The 20,018-nt window shown below is 42.8% G+C and overlaps 1 protein-coding gene across 1 annotated transcript in view; it reads right to left on the reverse strand.

Moving 5' to 3' along the window:
- The window catches only part of Tango6 (transport and golgi organization 6 homolog), a 169,434-nt gene that overhangs the window by 122,719 nt on the left and 26,697 nt on the right, over positions 1-20,018 (reverse strand). The window contains exons 8-11 of the mRNA XM_028768603.1: positions 9,951-10,063; positions 8,198-8,374; positions 5,431-5,560; positions 1,750-1,941 (exon numbers count right to left, since the gene is read on the reverse strand). Coding sequence (XP_028624436.1) covers positions 1,750-1,941; positions 5,431-5,560; positions 8,198-8,374; positions 9,951-10,063 — 612 coding nt within the window. The remainder of the gene's footprint in view (positions 1-1,749; positions 1,942-5,430; positions 5,561-8,197; positions 8,375-9,950; positions 10,064-20,018) is intronic.

The following is a 20,018-nucleotide window of genomic DNA, read 5'->3' on the forward strand; positions in this document are numbered from 1 at the left end:
GCAGACACCACACACAAAGCAGCAGCTACTGCAGCCCAGTGCACTCGGCAGACACCACACACAAAGCAGCAAAGGCAGTTCAATCCAGAGGAAACCATGAGGCTTGGCAATCAGCCTGAGTCCACTGAAGCGGCAAGAAGCCCCAGGAACCTCAGGAGAAGCTCTTTGGCGAGTTTCTCTCTATGGTGTCACCACTAGCGAAGCTCAACAACACAGTGTAGGGCAAACCAGTACATGCCGGTTGTCAGCGAAGACTAGCGAGCTGAAGCTTGATAGTTCTTGAGATCCCACTGTCTGTGGAGTCATATTTATATTCTTTCTAAACATCACGTGTCCTTTCCTGTGTCTGCTTCAGCAAAACATCTTATCACTTGTGTCAGCTTCTGCAAAACATTCTTTCACATGTGTGTCTCACCAACACATCATTTGACATAACTGACTTTCCAAAGAAACCAGAAGTTTCCACTTCACAGTTTTTTGTTTTTGTTTGTTTGTTTGGCTGGTTGGTTGGTTTTTCCAGAGTTTCTTTGTGTAGCTCTGGCTGTCCTGGAACTTGTTCTGTAGACCAGACTGATCTTGAACTCAAAGATCCTCCTGCCTCTGTCTCCTGAGTGCTGGGACACAAAGTGTGTGTACAACCATGCTAAGGGTAACACTTTTTTTTTTCAAATTTGAATTCCAATTGTTCTCAACTTATGTGTGCATATATGTGTGTGGCATACGTACACATATGTGTATGCACATATGTACGTGCCTATGTGTATGAAGGGGCCAGAGGAGAGTGTCAAGTGCTCTATTCCTGTCTACCCTATTTATTTGACTGACAGTCTCTCACGGAGCCTGACCCTATGCTGGTGGGTCAGCAAGCAGCAGCAGATCCTTTGTGTGGGGTCACAGGCACATGCACCTGTTCACACCTGGCTGTTCAGAGAGCTGGGGTCACAGGCACATGCACCTGTTCACACCTGGCTGTTCAGAGAGCTGGGGTCACAGGCACATGCGCCTGTTCACACCTGGCTGTTCAGAGAGCTGGGGTCACAGGCACACTACTCGCAGTCACACCCGGCCACCTAGGTGGGCATTGAGGATTCAAATACTGGCTCTTGTGTTTGTTCAGCAAGTGTTCTCAGCTTCTGAGCCATTGCTCCTGCCTTCCATTCATCAGCTTCTGAGCCATCGCTCCTGCCTTCCATTCATAACCTCTGACCCATGAACAACTATACAAAAAATAAAGACCTTCAGGCTCTTATTCTGGCAAACTAAATCAAAGGCCCTAACATGTAGCCAGGTAGGTAGTGTGAGTTTATTTGCACTCAAAGCTGAATATCACTACATCATACAAAATATGTAGAGCAGTTCTTGAAGTTTTCCTAGGTAAGGTTCACATCAGAAGCATGTTAAGCACGTGGAGTCATATGAAAGCCTCAGATTCAGCTGGTAAACTTAAGTCAGAGCCTTCATGCTTAGTCAGAATTCCCAGAAACATGGAAAGGGTGCTGTCAAATTACATTCTAAACTACTGTTTTTCAGACAGGATCTCAGTACATAGCCTTGGCTGGCCTGGAATTCACTCTGTAGACAAGGCTGCCCTCCAGCTCACAGAGATTTGCCTACCTCTCCCTCCAAGTACTGGGATTAAAGGTATGTACTGCCATGCTCACTTAAGCAACATCTATTTTTTTGAAGAAACAAAAATGTAAAGACACCAAAATAACAACAGGCTGGATCCAAAGTATGACAGCTACTTACCTGAGTGAGGTGTGTGAATATCTGCTCAGACATTTTCTCACACAGAATGGCCAGCAACTGCAGGACCAGCAGCTTCCGCTCCTGGTCTTCTATAAGCAGAGTCTGGTATTGCTCTAATTCCAGGAGGCTTGCATAGCAGGAGGGCTTGGGTGTTAACTCTGCTTCACTGTCCTCCAGCAGGTGAGACAACTCCTGAAGCAGGGTGAGAGGAGTGAAGAGAGGCAGTGGCACTAAGGACACGGCAAACGTAGGAAGTTTATGTGCAAGAATGTGATCTGTAGTGACTACATACTCCTCAAGTCTCAGCTCTTTGGGAGACTAGGGAAAGAGGATTGCAGGTTTGAGGCCCACTGAGGCTACAGAGAGAGTCCAGGACCACCCTAGACAACTCAGTGAGACCTGCCTCAAAGTCAAAAAGTAAAAAGAACTAGGGGTATAGCTTCTTGTCTAGTACTCAAAGAAAAGGAAAGAAAAACAAGCTGTAGAGAAATATGCACATAGTAAGAGCATGTACATGAACCTTCACACACATACACAAAGAGAGAGAGACAGAGAGAGACAGAGAGAGACAGAGAGAGACAGAGAGAGAGACAGAGAGACAGAGAACAAACAATGGTTTGGGGGACAAAACCAACTCATGGAGATCATCTTCTAAACTCCACACATGCACAGTGGCACACAAAGCTTTCCCTACCCCAACCCCCATGTACACAAACACACACACAAATAGTAAGTATATAAAAAAAGACTTGTTTAACTTTTTATAATAGTTTCACATTTCCATCACTAGCCTTCCCTGAACTGAGCCCTCAGATGGTATTAACTTAGCCAAAGTCCTTTAAGAGACCATTAGAAGCCTTTCCTTTTAGACAAGTCAGGAATAAACCTCTATTAATGGAGAATTCATTATTGTGGGTTTGGTAAGCTTCTCCATTGTGAATTCCCATGGAAAGGGAAACCTTAAGTTCCCTAACAATTAGTACTTTGCTAAAGTAGCTGACAGCTGAGAGTGATGGTGTTCAACCGTGCTTGGGTAATTTTCCTCCCCAGGGGACATTTTGAAACGTCTGCAGGACATTTTGGTTGTCATAGTTGGCGGTTAACAAAGGTATCTAGTGGGTAGAGGTCACAGAAGGTGCTAAATATCCTGCAAAGAACAAGACAACCACACCGAAGAATACACTTATCTAGACCAAATGTTAATTTTGCCAAGATGAAGTTTCCCTGGTTTCAGGCAGGGCTTCCTAAACATTTCAACTCACAATCTCTTTTCCCTGAGAAATCTTAATACAACTCCATGTATGGATGTACACAGAATAAGAGTACTGGTCAAGCATACAGTAGCAATAAATTATAAAGAAATTTAAAACAATTCGTTGGCATACATATGCTTTTACCATCTATTAAAGATGAACAAATTTGCATACTAATGAGATGGGGTGCTTGACTAATTTTATATTAAGAATTCAATCTTGAATATTTGATACTGCAGAAATGCACAGCATCTTCAATGTTTCTTAGAGCAGATCCACATTTTGATTTTTTTATCATCAATGCTAAAAATTCAGCTTTCCTTATATAAATACAAAAATAGGAGAAATCAGTCAAGGGCCATTTCAGAACTTATTCAAAATTCTAACCTAATCCAAGGCCAAATATCATTTAATGATTTTTTTTATTAATGAAGAATCAAGCTCAGCAGCCCAATCAGAAATTTTTAAGTATTTATCATTATGCATGTGTCTGTGGTGGCAGGGGTACGTTCATGTGAGCACAGAAACCCAAGGTGGCCCGAGGAGGATGCCGGATCCTGTGGTGCTCAAGTAGGTGGAGCAGCCTGACATGGATGCTGAGAACATAACTAAAGGCCTCTGAAAGAGCAGCTCTCAACCTGAGCCTCTCTCCAGCCCCTCAACTAACAATTTTTAAAATCAAAAATCCTAATGCAATAAAATTTAAAAAACACATACTAATTTATTATTTACTACTGAAGAATGATAGCCTTTGTTTCCCACTGTTAAACCATTGTTTCTATAAAAGCAGAGGTGCTGTGATTTACGGCCTACAAAGGCCTAAAATGAGTGGAAACATCTCAGGCTTGCTCGTCTTGCTGAATGGCACGACGGCCTATGCTATGCAAAGCCCATATGCTGTGTGTTCAGAACCAAAGCCTCGGTGAGGCTGCGTGATGCAAGAGCTCTCAGAAACACCCTGAGCTCATTCCCCATCTGGTGTTGAATGGCGTTTTGGCTATTTTGTGTTCAGAAATCTTTTAGTGATGACAAATGTTTTGTGACTCCCACATTTACTATGTGACCTCCTCTAGAGGCAGAACCCACAGTTTAAGGGGTTTGGGTTGACTGGATACAGCGTAGTTGGTAGAGGACCTGCCTAGCATGTGTGTATGTGTATTCCTAGGTTCCATCACAAGAACTGTAAAACGCATGCCTGTCTGTAATCCTAGCAGTCAGGAAGTAGAGGCAGGAAGAACAGAAGTTCAAGGTCATCACTGGCTAGATAGTTTGAGGCCATGCAGGCTACATGAGACCCTTCAAAAAACAAACGGATTTAAATTAAAGCCCTTTGATTGAGTGGTGGCAGCATTTTGTTTTGTTTGCTTTGGAAATAGTCTCTTTATATAACCTGTGCTGGCCTGAAATTCAAAATTGTTTTCCTGCCTCAGCTTCCAGAGTGCTGCTATTACAGGCATGTATCACCAAACTTGGCTGATTTGAACCTTTAAAAAAAAAAAAGATTCATTTATTTTTATTTTATGTATATGAGTATTTTGCCTGCATGTGTGTGTATGTGTTTTGCATGTAGAGGTAAGAAGGATTCCCTGGAACTGGAGTTACAGAAGGTTGTGGGCCACCATGTGGGTGCTAGGAACTGAACTCAGGTCTCTGCAAAAGCAGCCAGTGCTCTTACACCAAGAGCAGCTGGAAACAAAGCATACACATGGGCTCACGCCTCCTTAGACATCAGTGTGGCTGATGTGGAGACGGTCATGAACTGGAGATGAGAAAGCACCAAAAGAAATGCCCCCACTTAAGTTCTAGAAACATCAGCTTCATGTTCCCAGCCACCACCCATCCTTAAACTCCAGACACTCTCAGGACAGACTTGAGAGAGTGGTCACCAGCAGACATCAGACAGAGAGAACGTTATAAGATACAAGTTACTACTGAAGACTGAGGCCAAAGGAAGCACAACAACCAGCACTCAGCAAGGAACCGGAAAAGGTTTTAAGTGGCTACAGAGAGAAATGAGGGAGGCGGAATGGCTGAGTTTCCCTTCCAGATACCTGACAGCACAACAGTCCTAAAGGACAAGGGATTACTCTGCGGCTGCAGAACCAGCTATTAACTTCAAAAGAGATCTTACTGTCAACATGGAGCAAAGATTAACTCTTTCATAGACTAACAAGGCAGCTTTGTTCATGTCTAACATTTCAATGCAGATGAGCTAGCACAGTAGGCAGAGCACGCCGGTCCCACTGATGGTTCTTCTCTTGTCCACTCCGGAGCCTGGGAGCAGCTGAATTAATTACTCTTTGTCTTCTGTTCATTTGTCCTAAACTGGAAGCTAAATTTCAGGACCTAAAATTATGAAGGCTTAAAAAGACAAAGGCTTTCCAAGAGCTACCCCAGAAGGAAGCGGTGTAACTGTATGGGCTCCTACCTTCAGACAAAAGATGAAGAAATCTCCTGCCAAGCCACATTGCTGGCAGTGCAACAGCAAGTCCCCAAGATGCTCCATCTGGCTCTGCTCTGAAGACACCTTCTGGAACAGGGCTTCATCTTCATCATCGCTGCAGCACGGAGCAAGAGTGTCCATGTCAGTGTCGACAAGCAGCATTTTTCCTAGAAATCTCAGTAATTCTCTTTTTCAGAAGGTTTATTTTATGCTGGATGTGTGGCTACAGGGGCACATGTGTGTTGGCATAAGGTTGCATGTGGATGTCAGAGAACAATTCTCAAGAATCAGTTCTCCCCTGACACCTTGTGGGATCCAAGAATCCAGGTTCCGGCCTGAGCACAAGCACCTCCACCTGCTGCGCCATCTCGGAAGCTGAAACCTCACAGTAACATTCTAAAGTAACAATATTTCCATACAGGTAATCATCAGATAGATCTTGAAAGTATTTTCCTTTATCTCTGGGCTGAAGAATGCAAGGTATTTATTATTAGAAGCTAAACTGCATTTATTTCTCAAATAGGAAAAGATTTGTGAAGGAACTAGCTGTAGACATAATTCATTGAAAAATTAAAAAAAAAAAGGTCAGGTGTGTCAAAAAATAAAAAAAGAAAAAAAAAGAAAAAAAAAAAAGATGATCACTGATGTTGGCTGTGGTGGTTCATTCCTGTATCACATTCTTAGGATGATACAGGATAACTGTTTCAAGTTTGATGCCAGCCTGGACTACATAGTAAATTTAAGACCAGTCTGGGCAACATAGTGAACAAGCAGCAACAATAAAAAATTTTAGAAAGATCTGCCTCCAAAGCTCATATCTAAGCGCTCATTTAGAGCTGGGTTTTTGTTTTTGTCTGTTTCTTTTGAGACAGTCTCATTATATAGCCCAGGCCTGCATGGAACTCACTATGAAGACCAGACTAGCTTTGAACTTACAGAGATCCGCCTGCCTCTGCCTCCCAAATGCTGGGATTAAAGGTGTGCACCATTGTGCCTTGCTTAAAATTTCTTTAAAACAACCTCTTACTGGAAACTGCTGCTGGGCTAATGGTAGAGTGAAAGGAAAGTAGTAAATATATCCGCTGGCTGCCCTTCTCTGCACCCCGCCCCCACTCTGCCCTACACTTGGGGAACTAGCAAGGTTTAGGGAGTAAGGTTTTGGGAGCAAATGACAACACATCACATACATAATTTTCAAGTTTTTGGAAACTCTGACTACTTTAAGTGTCTATGGACCCTATTTTTTTTAAACCCAGGTGTTCATGTAACATTTGTGTGTGTGTGTGTGTGTGTGTGTGTGTGTAATATCAAAAGGACTACACTCCTAACCTGAGCAGACATCCCAGATTTTAAGGAGTGGTTGCTTCTGGCAATTGATGGAGATTCATTTAATTACTGGTTACGAACTATATTTTACAGGAAGTAAAATAATAATTTCAGTGAGAACTGTGAGTTTTCATATATATATGCACTAATTAAACATGCCAAATAATTTTAAATTCTTATACTCAATGGGCATAGTAACAGACCTACTAACATTCAACAGTTCTCAGGAAGCTTCCATTCGTTCTGATAATTCTACTTTAATACATATTTTTTTCTATTTTCTTTAAGTCTATCACATTCATTTATGTTTTAATTTTTTGACAAACTAATCATGACTATAAAGTTAAATTTAAGCACTTCAACAAACAGCAACTCTTTGAATGTGACCAAAGTGAGCGGCTGGACCAGTGACATACTCCAGGTTGACAGCCAACAGAAGCTTAGGTTCTGGGAAAATAACATCTTCTACAAATCATCAGAAAGTAGAAATAGCACGTAAAATACAGACATGTGGGGCTGAGAGCACAACTCAGTTGCCTAGTATATATGTGGCCCTAGGTTTAATCTCAGCCTGACAAAAATAAAATAAAACAAAACAAAATACTTGTGAGACACTGGAGAAATAAATTATCCACTCTACTAAAATCTATTAAGTACTTTCTAATCCAGTCTTATGAGAAACAATCCTCACTACAAAACTACCAAGGGCAGTAATCAGACAATTTCCCTTAAGACTAAGGCTGGGGCTGGGCAGTGGTGGCGTAAGCCTGTAATCCCAGCACTTGGGAGGCAGAGGTAGGTGGATATCTGAGTTCGAGGCCAGCCTGGACTACAGAGTGAGTTCCAGGACAGCCAGAGCTACACAGAGAAACTCTGTCTCGAAAAACAAAAACAAAAACAAATAAAGAATAAGGCTGGGGAGGGAGCAGAGGATCTGGGTTTGATTCCCAACATCCACACAGAGGCTCATAACCATCGGTACCTCCAGTTCCCGGGGACTGGATACCCTCTGCTCCATCAGGCAGGCATGTACAGACACAGACAAAAAAAAAAAAAATACATAAATAATTTTTTAAAAAGGCACACAAATCCATACTGCTCTTTGAGTCAGAGACAGACGGGCTTGCTCTAGTGCTAAGGATGGACATGTGCCACCCTCTGCTCTGAGTTCGGCAAACCCTGAGCTGGGCAGCTGTGGTGCAGAGCTGTGAGGCTCAGTAAGCCACGCCCACTGTTAGCTGGCATCTTGGAATGACACCCAAAGGATCATTTAAGGCTCTGGTTTCTTTAAAGATTATAAATAGCAAACACCTTGGCTGCCTGTTTCTGGTTTCCTTTCCATCAGCGCCCCTTAGCGGTTGACTCACAGAACAGTGTCATATACAAAATTCTATCAGGCGTGACAATCCGGGTTGGGTAAGCTCACCTAATGGCCTCTTTGACGGTAATCACAATGCCACCGTGCGTAGCAGCTCTAAACTGACACTGAGGGTGGAGAGCGGGCACAGCTTTGTCCAACCCTGAAAATCCTTTCAGGCTGGCGATTGCCTTCTTCCTTTCCAGCTTCACCAGAACCCATAACAAGATCTCTTGGCAAAGTGACCTGGCAGACAAAGCAGTTATGAATGAATGAGCTTGCAATCTTACTCCACAAAGCTAGCAAGCTATGCAGGGGGAAAAAAAGAAAGAAAGACTGTCAGGTTCCACTTCATCTCAAATGCTGCCTGGCTACTGGCTGCTGACACACGACAGAGAAGCATGAATCTTGCAAATCTCAGCGTGCAAATGCCCTGGAGGTCACAGGGACAGCCTGACCCTTGGCTCTAGAAGCAACGCTGGCTGCCACATGAGCAGCAGGTGACTTTTTTTTTTCTTATTTCAAGTGTGTTCTACCTTCAGATCAGACACTATAAACAAAAGTTTGCAATGAAAAAAACCATTATCAGGGGATCAACAGCTGGTGACCAAAAAATGGCCTATATGCAAAAGACTGCTGCTTTCTTTATCAGTGCCATCTAACTAGGAGGGGCTGGGGTAGGCACAGGCATCTCCTCTCAGTCTTTGATGAGGATGGAATGGTGCCATGAGAACTTAGGGTTTGGGGTGTTTTTTTTAAGATTTATTTTTATCTTGGGGCTGGACATGGTTGCACATGCCTTTATTCGTAAGTACAAGGCTGAAAGTCTTTCTTTACCATTAGCAGCCACGCTGATGTCCACTGTGAGTCACTAAGCTTATTATTTGTCAGAGTCCCTGCTAGGGACTCCAGTTTACACGCTGTCTTCACAAAAGTCAGGGAAGGATGTAACTATAAACTCTTACCATGGGGACGAAATATCATAAATGACTGAAAATACAGCCAATTCAAAAATAAATCTTTTTTTTTTTTTTGGTTTGTTTTGTTTTTCGAGACAGGGTTTCTCTGTGTAGCCCTGGCTGTCCTGGAACTCACTCTGTAGACCAGGCTGGCCTCGAACTCAGAAATCTGCCTGCCTCTGCCTCCCAAGTGCTGGGATTAAAGGCGTGCGCCACCACTGCCCGGCCTCAAAAATAAATCTTTTTAAAAAATAATTTATTTAATTTTATGTGTGTGAATGCTTTGCCTGCATACATGTCTATGTATCAGATGTCCTGGAAGTGGAGTTACAGTTGTTAGCCTCCATGTGGGTGCTGGGAATGGAAGAGCAGCCCCTAAATGAATCAGTTTTAAAGTAACACAGAAAGGTGTTTTCTGGATGACTAGGCAGCCCCTTCCTTCTATAATGAGACTCTGCATATTAATGCCAAGCCCCAGGCCTAAGCTATGCTGCCACATTCAAATCCAGACTTTTCAAACTTACTCTCCAACACTCCACCAGGGCATTATCATCTACCACTGGTTTCCCCTTCCCAGAGACAGTAAAACACAGGATTTCTTACGGATCGATCAATCAATGGCATGTTCATCCATGGAAATACCTTTCCCTTCTGTTGCATAGAATATGCTACAGAAAAAATCATCCCAAAACTACGGCCAATTTCCCTCAACCTGCAAAATCCTCATTCTTTTCTGTGTAAGTCGAGTAAGAGAATCTGCAAACATCTTCCTGACTTTGAGAGGAAATAGAGCCCTAATTTAAACTTCACTGTTTACAAATAATTGGAATCTAATTCTAAGCGTGTCAGGCCTGCTTGCTTACCTTACGTGAGACACACTCTGTTGAGTAAAACAGTAGAGAGAAAAGAACACCCCGAGGAGCGGAAGCAGCGAGTTCAGCAACACTGGGAGAGGCTCATTTGCCACCACATAAACCTAGGGACAAGGACACGGTGAGACACACTACGGCCAGGCCAGATCAACGAGAGCTCATTGGCAGCCTTGCACAGAAGCTGTAGTTCACATTAAACAGTACTTTCTTCTGATATACACAGTTCAGGTCTGTGCTCAGCCTGCTAGTGGAAACATGTTGGTTGAAAGCAGTGAAGGGTGGGTTCCAGTACCTTCTCTCACAAACAGACTGAAAAACATCCCAAAGACAAGGGAATTCATCCACTTCCTGACCCTTGTCTTCCTAGCTTCCGGCTGCCTCTACACCTCCTGATGTTTCTACTGTAATCTTTACAGTAACTATCCCACTGCAGAAGGCTGGTGTAACAGTTAACTATTATCAATCAGGAAAACTAAAATCCAGTCTGAAGGACAAGGCATTGAGCTCAGTGGTGGGGCCTGTGCTAGACTGTCATTGGGGCTGAAAGAAAAGGAAAGTTAGATGGGCAGTGATGGCGCACGAATTTAATCCCAGCACTTGGGAGGCAGAGGCAGGCAGATTTCTGAGTTCAAGGCCAGCCTGGTCTACAGAGTGAGTTCCAGGACAGCCAGGACTACACAGAGAAACCCTGTCTCGAAAAACAAAAACAAAAACAAAAGGAAAGTTAAACTAAAACCTAGATTAGAAACAAAACTGTGGTTCATCACTTCCAAACTATGATGCTACATGGCTGCTCTATTCTCTTTAAATTAAGAATTGTTCAAAGGATATGCTCATAGTAGCTCAAACTCGAAATCCCAGCATTCAAGAGACCAAAGCAAAGGACTGCTGTGAGTTTGATCCAGCTGGGGCTATAGTGAGAAACCTTGCCTTTAAAAAAGGCATTATGGTTCATGCCTATAATCTTAGCATCACCAAGGCAGAACAAGCAAGATCACTGAATGTTTCAGGCCAGCCAGGACCACGCAGCAAGGTTCAGGTTAACCTGGAATACCTTGTCTTTAAGAGAGAGAAAGACTTGCCGGGCAGTGGTGGTGCACGCCTTTAATCCCAGCACTTGGGAGACAGAGGCAGGTGGATTTCTGAGTTTGAGGCCAGCCTGGTCTACAGAGTGAGTTCCAGGACAGCCAGGACTATACAGAGAAACCCTGTCTTGAAAAAAACAAAACAAAACAAAAAAGAGAGAGAGAGAAAGACAGGAAAAGTTCGGGGAGGGGGGGAGGAATGGGGGGTGTCAGGCTGGCTGTGAGAACGCGAGGATCTGAATTTGATCCCCAGCACCCACATAAAAAGCAGGCACAGGCATGAGGGTTACCCAAGCGCTAGGAAGCAGAGACAGGAGTAACCCCAGGGCTCACTGACCGCCCATCTACTTAACTCGATGAGCCCAGCTTAGACAAAGATCCTGTCTCAAAATGTAAAGTGAAGAGCGACTCAGGGAGCCAGCTAGCACTGATCTCTGGCCGCTTGAATATGCACACGCACACATATGTACACATATACCCATGCACATACAACAAAAGTAAATAAATATAATAATCGCTTCTGTATTTTAAAAACTTCTAACAATCTGAAGTTGAACATGGTGGCAAATGCCTGCTTCACACAAGTTCAAGCCCAGCCTGGTCTATATAGTTCCAGGCCAGCTAAGGCTACATATCACACAGGGGTACACACATGTACATACATACACACATACATACATACAGATACATTTACATGCACGCACATACACATATGTACATATACACACATACATACACACATACATATGCACATACAATGTATATGCATATATAACTCTCCCTGTTAGTTTTAGCTGTTCTATTTAAGATGAGGATGGGACCCTTGAGTAGCACTGGGGTACAAACCAGTGGTGTTTCTAGGAAAGGAAAGTCTGGAAAGGGCTTCACATAGACTGGAAAAAGCTCTATTTTCCCAGCAAACCCTGTCCCTTTAAATGTGCTCTAACTTTCCACACTCCTCATGCCTCTTGACTCCTCTGTGGAACCTGATAACTAAAGAGCCTGTTTCCTGTGCATGATCTAATTTCCATAAGCTGCAAATGAAGGGCCTTGGAGGGCTGTGTTCTGAGCCAATATGCAGGCCTAATTACAGCATCCCCAACTACAGGAGGTAAAAGACAGATCCAGATAACATAAGGGCCTATTGTCTGGCTCTGGAGCCCTGTTCTCACAATAAGTACTGTGGAGCTTCCCTCTGCACTGGCATCTTTTGATAAGGCCAACACACTTCAAATGTTACTGCTTTTGTTTTGTTTTGTTTTGTTTCTGCAGTGACAGACACTGAGCCCAGAGCTCAAGCAGCCGAGCATGCCCTCCACACCTGAGCTACAGCCCGAACACAGCTTCAATCAAGCATTTTCCAATTAAAAAAAAAAAAGTGATTTTTTTTTTTTTTTTGAGACAGGGTTTCTCTGTGTAGCCCTCCCTGGCTGTCCTGGAACTCACTCTGTAGACCAGGCTAGCCTCGAAATCTCAACTCAGAAATCCGCCTGCCTCTGCCTCCCAAGTGCTGAGATTAAAGGCGTGAGCCACCACCGCCCAGCAAAAGTGATTTTTATATTTAGAAAAAACTGTACAACTATTATATAAATATATTATTTAATTAAAACATTTTTTTTCAAGACAGGGTTGCTGTCTTAGAACATGCTCTGTACACCAGGTTGGTCTTAAACATCCACCTGCCTCTGTCTCCCAAAAGCTGGGGATCAAAGGCGTGTGCCACCACCGCCCAGCTATTTAATTTTATACAAAGGTTCAGCACATGTATCAGTTACACGCTAGGCAAGTTTGAGGTAGTGTGAATACAGGGCGAAGGTGGCTTCACAGAAGCTTACATTCCTATGAGGCGGACAGAAAACAGCCACTAGGTAGAGGGAAGGGCTGTAAGGAAAAAATAGGATATAAAAATAGCAATATTTAAAGTAGAAAGATTTAGAGTCAATGTCCCTTTTGGCTCATCTCGATAAATGACACTTCTGTGACATTTCGAAGAATCCATGCTTCTGTCTGACTCATACATGACTTCCTCCTCTTTTCCAACATCAATATTCTTTCTTGTACTGAGTCCAAATCTACATCTGCCAAACCTTCTTGATGACAATACTTCTGTCTTTTTCATAAGTTTTGGACTCACTGAAAGACAGTGACCAAAAGCTAGGCATGGTGACTCACACCTTTGATCCCAGGACTCAGGAGGCAGAGCCAGGAAGAGCTCTAAAAGTTCAAGGCTAGCCTGGTCTACATGGAGAACTCCAGAAGTACACAGAGAGACCCTGTCTTTTAGAAAAAAGAAAGAAAAATAGAAAAACAGTAATCAAATCCAACTTCTGTGTTCTGAAAATATTGTGCTGCATTCTAATGACAGACTGGATGTTGTAGATATAAAGCTGGCAATACTGCTCATTAATTTTTTAAAATTATATTTACTTGTGCGTGTCCGTGTGTGTGTGCGTGTGTGTGCACGTGTGCACAAAGGTACATAAGCACATGTAAAGTGTACATCTGGAAATCAGATTATTATTTGCAAGAGTCAGTTCTTTCACCATATGAGTTCTGGGAAACAGAGCTCAGGGCACCAGATGTAGCAGCAAGCTAAGATTCGCTCCCTTGGCCATCCTGTTGGCCCCCAACGGTACATATTAAAATGACCCAGCTCAGGGACAGATAGATGGCTAGGCAATTAGGAGGACTTGTTGCTCTAGCAGAAACATGGTTCAGTTCCCAGCACCCACATGGTGATTCACAACTGTTTGTAACTACAGTTCCATGAGATCCAAAGAACTTTTCTGGCCTCTACAGGCAATGGGTTCACATACCTACATGCTGGCAAAACATTGAAACACATAAAAAATTTTTTTTTAATTTTTTTTTTAAATTAAAGCCTGAGCTCATATTCTCTTGGTTTTATGGACCTATTTTATAATTTACTGCTTTAAATATTTACTGAAACATCTAAACTTTCAACTTGATTAAAGTGTAACAAATTTCTGTTTTCTGTTCTATCAGTCCTGGTATTCAAGATAAAACCCTTTTTAGCTGAAAATGTTCCTGGTTACTGGGAGTGTTTACAGAAGTAAAGATCACTAATAAATGCAAAGGGATTTTAATGCTGAAGCAGGCAAGGGAGCAGGCTCTGAAGGCCAGTTTCAACTCTGCTTTAGGAAACACTTTCCGAGGGTGAAGAAACGGGTGCTGTGGTTTTCTAGTCAGAGGGCTGAGGGGTCAAATGCAGAGACCAGTAGGGAGCTGTGGAAACCATTATGGCTCAAAGCAGATCACACTGAGAATATAGAGTTGTACAGATGGCCATGAAGGCAATCTGGGATTCCTCTGTCCCTTTCAGGAGGTTCCACGTGCCTGAGGCTGCACTTCAGCTTTCAAAGGTGTCTGTGTTAAGCTGTACAGGCCTTCACGTCTTTATGTAGGTTCTGGGCTGCTGTACAACAGAGGGTAGACCGGCATCTCAGGACATTGTTCAGTAGGTAGATACTGAACACTACTGCCATTCTCTGCTTGACTGGGAGATCCCTGAGGGCAGTGGCTGGCCCTCTGCCATTCCTGGATCAACCTGGCAAAGCGTCCACACGCAGTAGGTCCTGGCACACACTCTTGAGAAGGACTAGAGAAGAGATACAGTGAGCAAAAGTGTCTGGTTTTTATTTTCATAGCAATCTACTTACGTGGAGAAGTTAAAATATCCTGTATATATCATAGCTTCACACGCCCTAGGCAAGCATCCTAGCAACAAGCCACATTCCCTAGCCCTCTCTTTATCAAACCTATAGCTATAGAATACTCACTGAGTACTAGTTAACTTAACAGGATTGTAGAACCTCAGCTACAGAAGAAAAATCTGAACATAAAGCTAAACTTTATATTGATCAATTTAATCTATATTTCTGGCAGCTAGAGTATCTCCAGTAGTATTTGCTAAAAATTTAAATTACAAAAAAAGAAAAAAATAGGTAAAAGAATCATGTGTTTCTGTTTCAGAAAAAAAACAAAAACAAAAACAAAACAGAAAGGCATCGTCATAAGCCCCCACCCCTCATTTCAGAGACTGTCACCACAGTCTTCTCGTTGTTATTGTGTGTGTGAGTGTGTCTGCAGGTGCTCACGGAGGTCAGAGGAGCTGAATCCCCCTGGAGCTGGAGTTACAGGCAGTTGTGAGCCACCTGACATGGGTGCTGGGAATCTGACCCTGGTCCTCTGCAATTGCAGTACAGATTCTGCACTGCGGAGCCATTCTCCAGCCTTATGATTGCAGTCTGGAGCACAGCCCCTGAGAGTACTACAGCTACTGAGGACTAACTAGAGAGTCAGGAGATGGAAAACTCGGGTGTGAAGTTTGATTCTGTCACCTATGAGCTTGCTCAAAATCATACATATGATTATATATGTACGTATGTATATATGCATGAATAAACATGGAGAAGACCTTTTTATTTTTTGAGACAGGGTTTCATTATGTAGGCCAGGCTTACCTTGAACTTACAGAGATCAACCTACCTCTGATTATCCAATGCTGAGATTAGAGACATACATGTGCCATGATACCTGAAGGATAAGACACTTTTGGAAGGTTGTTTGCGTGTTTGGAATTTATTTAGTGATTTTTTATGTGTATATAAATGAGTCTGTGTGCCATATGTGCATAGATGCTAGAAGAGGGATCAGATCCCCTGCAGCTGGAATGCCATGAAGTTGTCATGAAGTTGTAAGCCACCAGATACGGGTGCCGGGAACCAAACTCCAGTCTTTTGGAAGAGCAGTATTACTCTGAACTGCTGAGCCATCTCTCTAGCCACATGCTTTGGTATTTTTGAAACAAGATCTTACCATGTAGCCCCCACTGGGCCAATACTCACTGGGTAGTCAAGGATGACCTTAAACTCACAGTAATGCCTCCTGCCTTGCTTCCTAAATGTTGGGAGTCCAACCCCATACTATCATGAAAATGATATTTTTTGATGTAGTGCTAGGGACCAACCAGAGTTTCTTGCATGCTAGGCAAATAATCGACCATTGAATTACACTCCCAGTTCCCAAGACATTGAAATCTTTGAGTTGTTTTTTTTTTTTTTTATTTTCTATTTTCACTTATGTGTATGAGTGTGTGCCTGGAAGCACATATGTATGTTCACCACATACGTGCACGTGCCTGAGGAAGTCAGAGGTGGGTCTTTGATGCCTGAGACTGAAATTATAAGCAGTTGTGACCCACAATGTGGGAGCTGAACCCAGGTCCTCTGGAAGAGCAGCCAGGGCTCTTAGCTACTGAGCCATCTCTCCAGCCCTCATCTCAGCTTTTACACTCACGATACAGATATTAAAAGGGTCGATTATGACAGTTCATGTTTTAAGTCAAATGCACAACAGTACACAATGCAAATTTAGTTTTATGCTATTAAAATTACTTTTGATACTATAGTAAATGTTGTCCTTAATGTATGGCTTTATCTTAATACAATCATGATGGGGCTACTCAGACCAGATGGAATCAAGATGGCTGAATAAAACACTGACACTTCGAACAGGCTGGCACTTGATTTTACCTGTTAAAGACTAAGCTAGTCAAATCCTGCCCTTGATGGCAGAACAGGGATCCTTTGATGGTGGCATTCCAGAACTTCTAATGCACTTGCTGAGTTTAATTAAGACATGTGAGAAGAAAAAGAACAAGACTGTTACCTAATATAGCAAGTACTTTGCACTGTGCAAGCTTTCAGAACATATTGCCTAAAACAGTCTTTTTTTAAAAAAGAGTTTCTTTGAGCCAAAAAGGAACTGACAGTTTCTGAGCACTTATGTGCTACAGTATGCTATGAACCTACCAAAAGTTACCTTATTTCACCGGGCATGGTGGCATATGCTTATAAAACCAGCACTTGGGAAGTAGAGGAAAAGGGATCAGAAGTTTAAGGCCAGCCTTGGCTACATAGCAAGTCTCTGGCCAACCTAGGCTACATGAGACCATGTCTCAAACAAAAAAGGTTACGTTTCTCATCCCTACAACTTCAATAGTAAATATACGTTTGGAGGTCCCAGCTTTCCCACTACATCACATCACAGAGTCAGAACTGATAACCCAATATCTGTAACTCCCATAGCAGTCAAGAACACTTCTGCTGGTCCTTTCCTTGAAATTTAAGGTCATATGAGGCCAGCCTGGTCTACAGAGTGAGTCCCAGGACAGCCTGCTCTATAAAGAGAAACCCTGTCTCGAAAAAAAACAAAAAAAAAAAAAAAAGAAAACAAATTTAAGGTCATAGTTCAATCACATAAAATTTCTAAGGAGGCCTGCTTCTAGGAAGAGACTAAGGTAAGAGAACTACTCCTTCCTAGAAAGCTTTAAAACTTCTTAAATTTTTCACACACACACACACACACACACACACACACACACACACACACACACACGGTTTGGGGGTGGAAAGGTTACTTGACTATCTCTTCCAGAACTGTGAGCTCTGGGAAAAAAATTACTTCAAGTTTTTGGATTTTCTTTCTTTACTATTTTTAAAATATATATTTTTAGATATATCTATTTTATGTGTATGAGCAGTTTTCCTGCATGCATGTGTGTGTACCAGGTGCATGTCTCTCTCTGTACCTGCCACAGAGGTCAACAGTAGACATCAGATCCACTGAAACTAGAGTTGTAGGGTACTTGATCACACTGTGAACTGTGAATGTTATTTACTGAAAAAAAAAAAACCCTATTTCTAGGGTTTTTTGTTTTGTTTTGTAAGCACACATTTTTAATCCCAAACAATGGAGGTAAAGTTAGTTTGTAGAAGGAAGCACCCATGTTTGAAAGTGATGTCTAATTGAGTGACAGACAGGGTAAGGAATCAGAGAAAGATTTGACAGAATAGGATACACCCAACTCTCATGAGAAGAGAGAGAAGAAAGGAAGCTACTTAAGGAGAAGTGCAGAGAAAGAGAGTGTGTTGTGGGGGGGAGGGAAGACAGGAGGCAGCTTTACCAGGACACAGGCAGGTACAGAGAGAGAACAAACTAAACACAGGTGAAGACAGAATGAGCCAGACAACAAGAAGAAATCAGAAGATAAGAATAGATTGCCAAAGTCAGTATGAGGCCAAGCAAAGCAATTCAGGAGAAATAGACAGAATGGGGGGTGGGGGAGAAGGGTTGGTGGGGGGAGGGGGAGATCAGATTGACTCAGTCAGCCTTGAGAGGAGTATGAGCCAGAACAGCTGAGTCGAACCAGCTAGAGCTCAAAAAGAACTAAAAAGGGTGAGCTTCGCCTTTAATCCCAGCACTTGGGAGGCAGAGGCAGGTGGATTTCTGAGTTCGAGGCTAGCCTGGTCTACAGAGTGAGTTCCAGGACAGCCAGAACTACACAGAGAAACCCTGTCTCGAAAAACCAAAAAAAAAAAAAAAGGGGTGAGCTTATTCAGCAGTAAGTCTCAAGAGGTTGAAAACATTGTATAGAGGCTAGAAGCTTCCAGGACTAGGCCTAGGTTAGCAGACTGAGGCCGTAAGCCTCAGAGACAACAATTACTACAGGAGAATAAAAGTTTAGTAACTTTTATTACACAGATGGGTGTGAGCCACCATGTGGGTACTGGGAACTGAACTTGGTTCTCTGCAAGAACAACTCTCTTGACCACTGAGCTATCTGTCTAGTCTCCCTGTTTATTTTCCATAAGATGAAAAGTTAATTTATGAAAATTAATAAAATGCACAGTGTCAAAGAGTAAGCTCTACTATAAACTGTAGATTGACATAGTATTGCTACGTCAATGTAGGTTCATCAATTGTAACAGATATACTACCACAAAGGGAGCATGGCTTGTGGGGAGCTATCTGAGGGCTGGGGTCTAAGGGGAGCTCTGTAAAACTTCTCTAAATATACAGCCAGCTAAAGCAGGAGAATGGTGAGTTAGAGGCAGGCTTGGACTACATAGCAAGGCCCTGTCTCAAAACACCAAAAAGAGGGTGCGAGGAAGAGGAAGGTGGGGGGAATGAAAACCTAGGGAGGGAGAGATGGGGAGTGAGGAGGGAAGGAAGAGAAAGGAGAGAAGAAGGAAAGAAATCAGCTTTCCACACTCATGGACTAAGCATCTGTAGTTTCAGTGACAGACTAAAACACTGGGTCAGGTACATACATACTGAATACAGACAAGGCATTTCCCCCATCATTAGCCCTTAAAAAATAGAACTGGGCCAAGTGGTAGGGGTACACACCTTAAATCCCGGTACTCAGGAGGCAGACAGGTGGATCTCTTATGAATTTGAGGCCAACCTGGTCTACAGGGCTGGTTCCAGGACAACCAGAGATACACAAAGAAATCCTGTCCCCCCCCTCAAAAAACAAAACAAACAAACAAAAAAAACAACTACAACAGAAAGAATTTAGGAAGTGAAAGCAGGAAGATCAAGAGTTCAAAGCAAGCCTCAGCCACATAGAGAGACTGAGGCCAGACCCTATCCTAAAAACAAAAACTGAACAAACAGGGGCTGAGGATGTGGTTCAGGTGGTAGACTAGCTTGCCTAGCAAGCATGAATCCTTGGGTACAAGACCTAGCATGGCATAAAACAGGCACTGTGGTGGACACCTGTAATCCCAGCACTCGAAAGGCAGAGGCTGGAGAATCAGAAATTCAAGGTAATCTACACACACACACACACACACACACACACACACACACACACACATATTGAGTTGTAGGCCAGCCTGGGCAACTCAAGAGTGTCTCAAACAAAGAAACAAAAATTTATATTGAGGGGCTGGAGAGATGGCTCATCAGTTAAGAGCACTGACTATTCTTCCAGAGGTCCTGAGTTCAATTCCCAGCAACTACATGCAACTACATGGTGGCTCACAACTATCTGTAATGAGGATCTGATGGCCTCTTCTGGTGTGTCTGAAGACAGCGACAATGTACACGCATACATAAAATAAATAAATAAATCTTTAAAAAGAAAGAAAGAAAGAAAGAAAGA

The sequence above is a fragment of the Grammomys surdaster genome, unplaced genomic scaffold, assembly GCF_004785775.1.
Source record: "Grammomys surdaster isolate TR1022 unplaced genomic scaffold, NIH_TR_1.0 187, whole genome shotgun sequence".
In the NCBI taxonomy this organism is placed as follows: Eukaryota; Metazoa; Chordata; class Mammalia; order Rodentia; family Muridae; genus Grammomys; species Grammomys surdaster.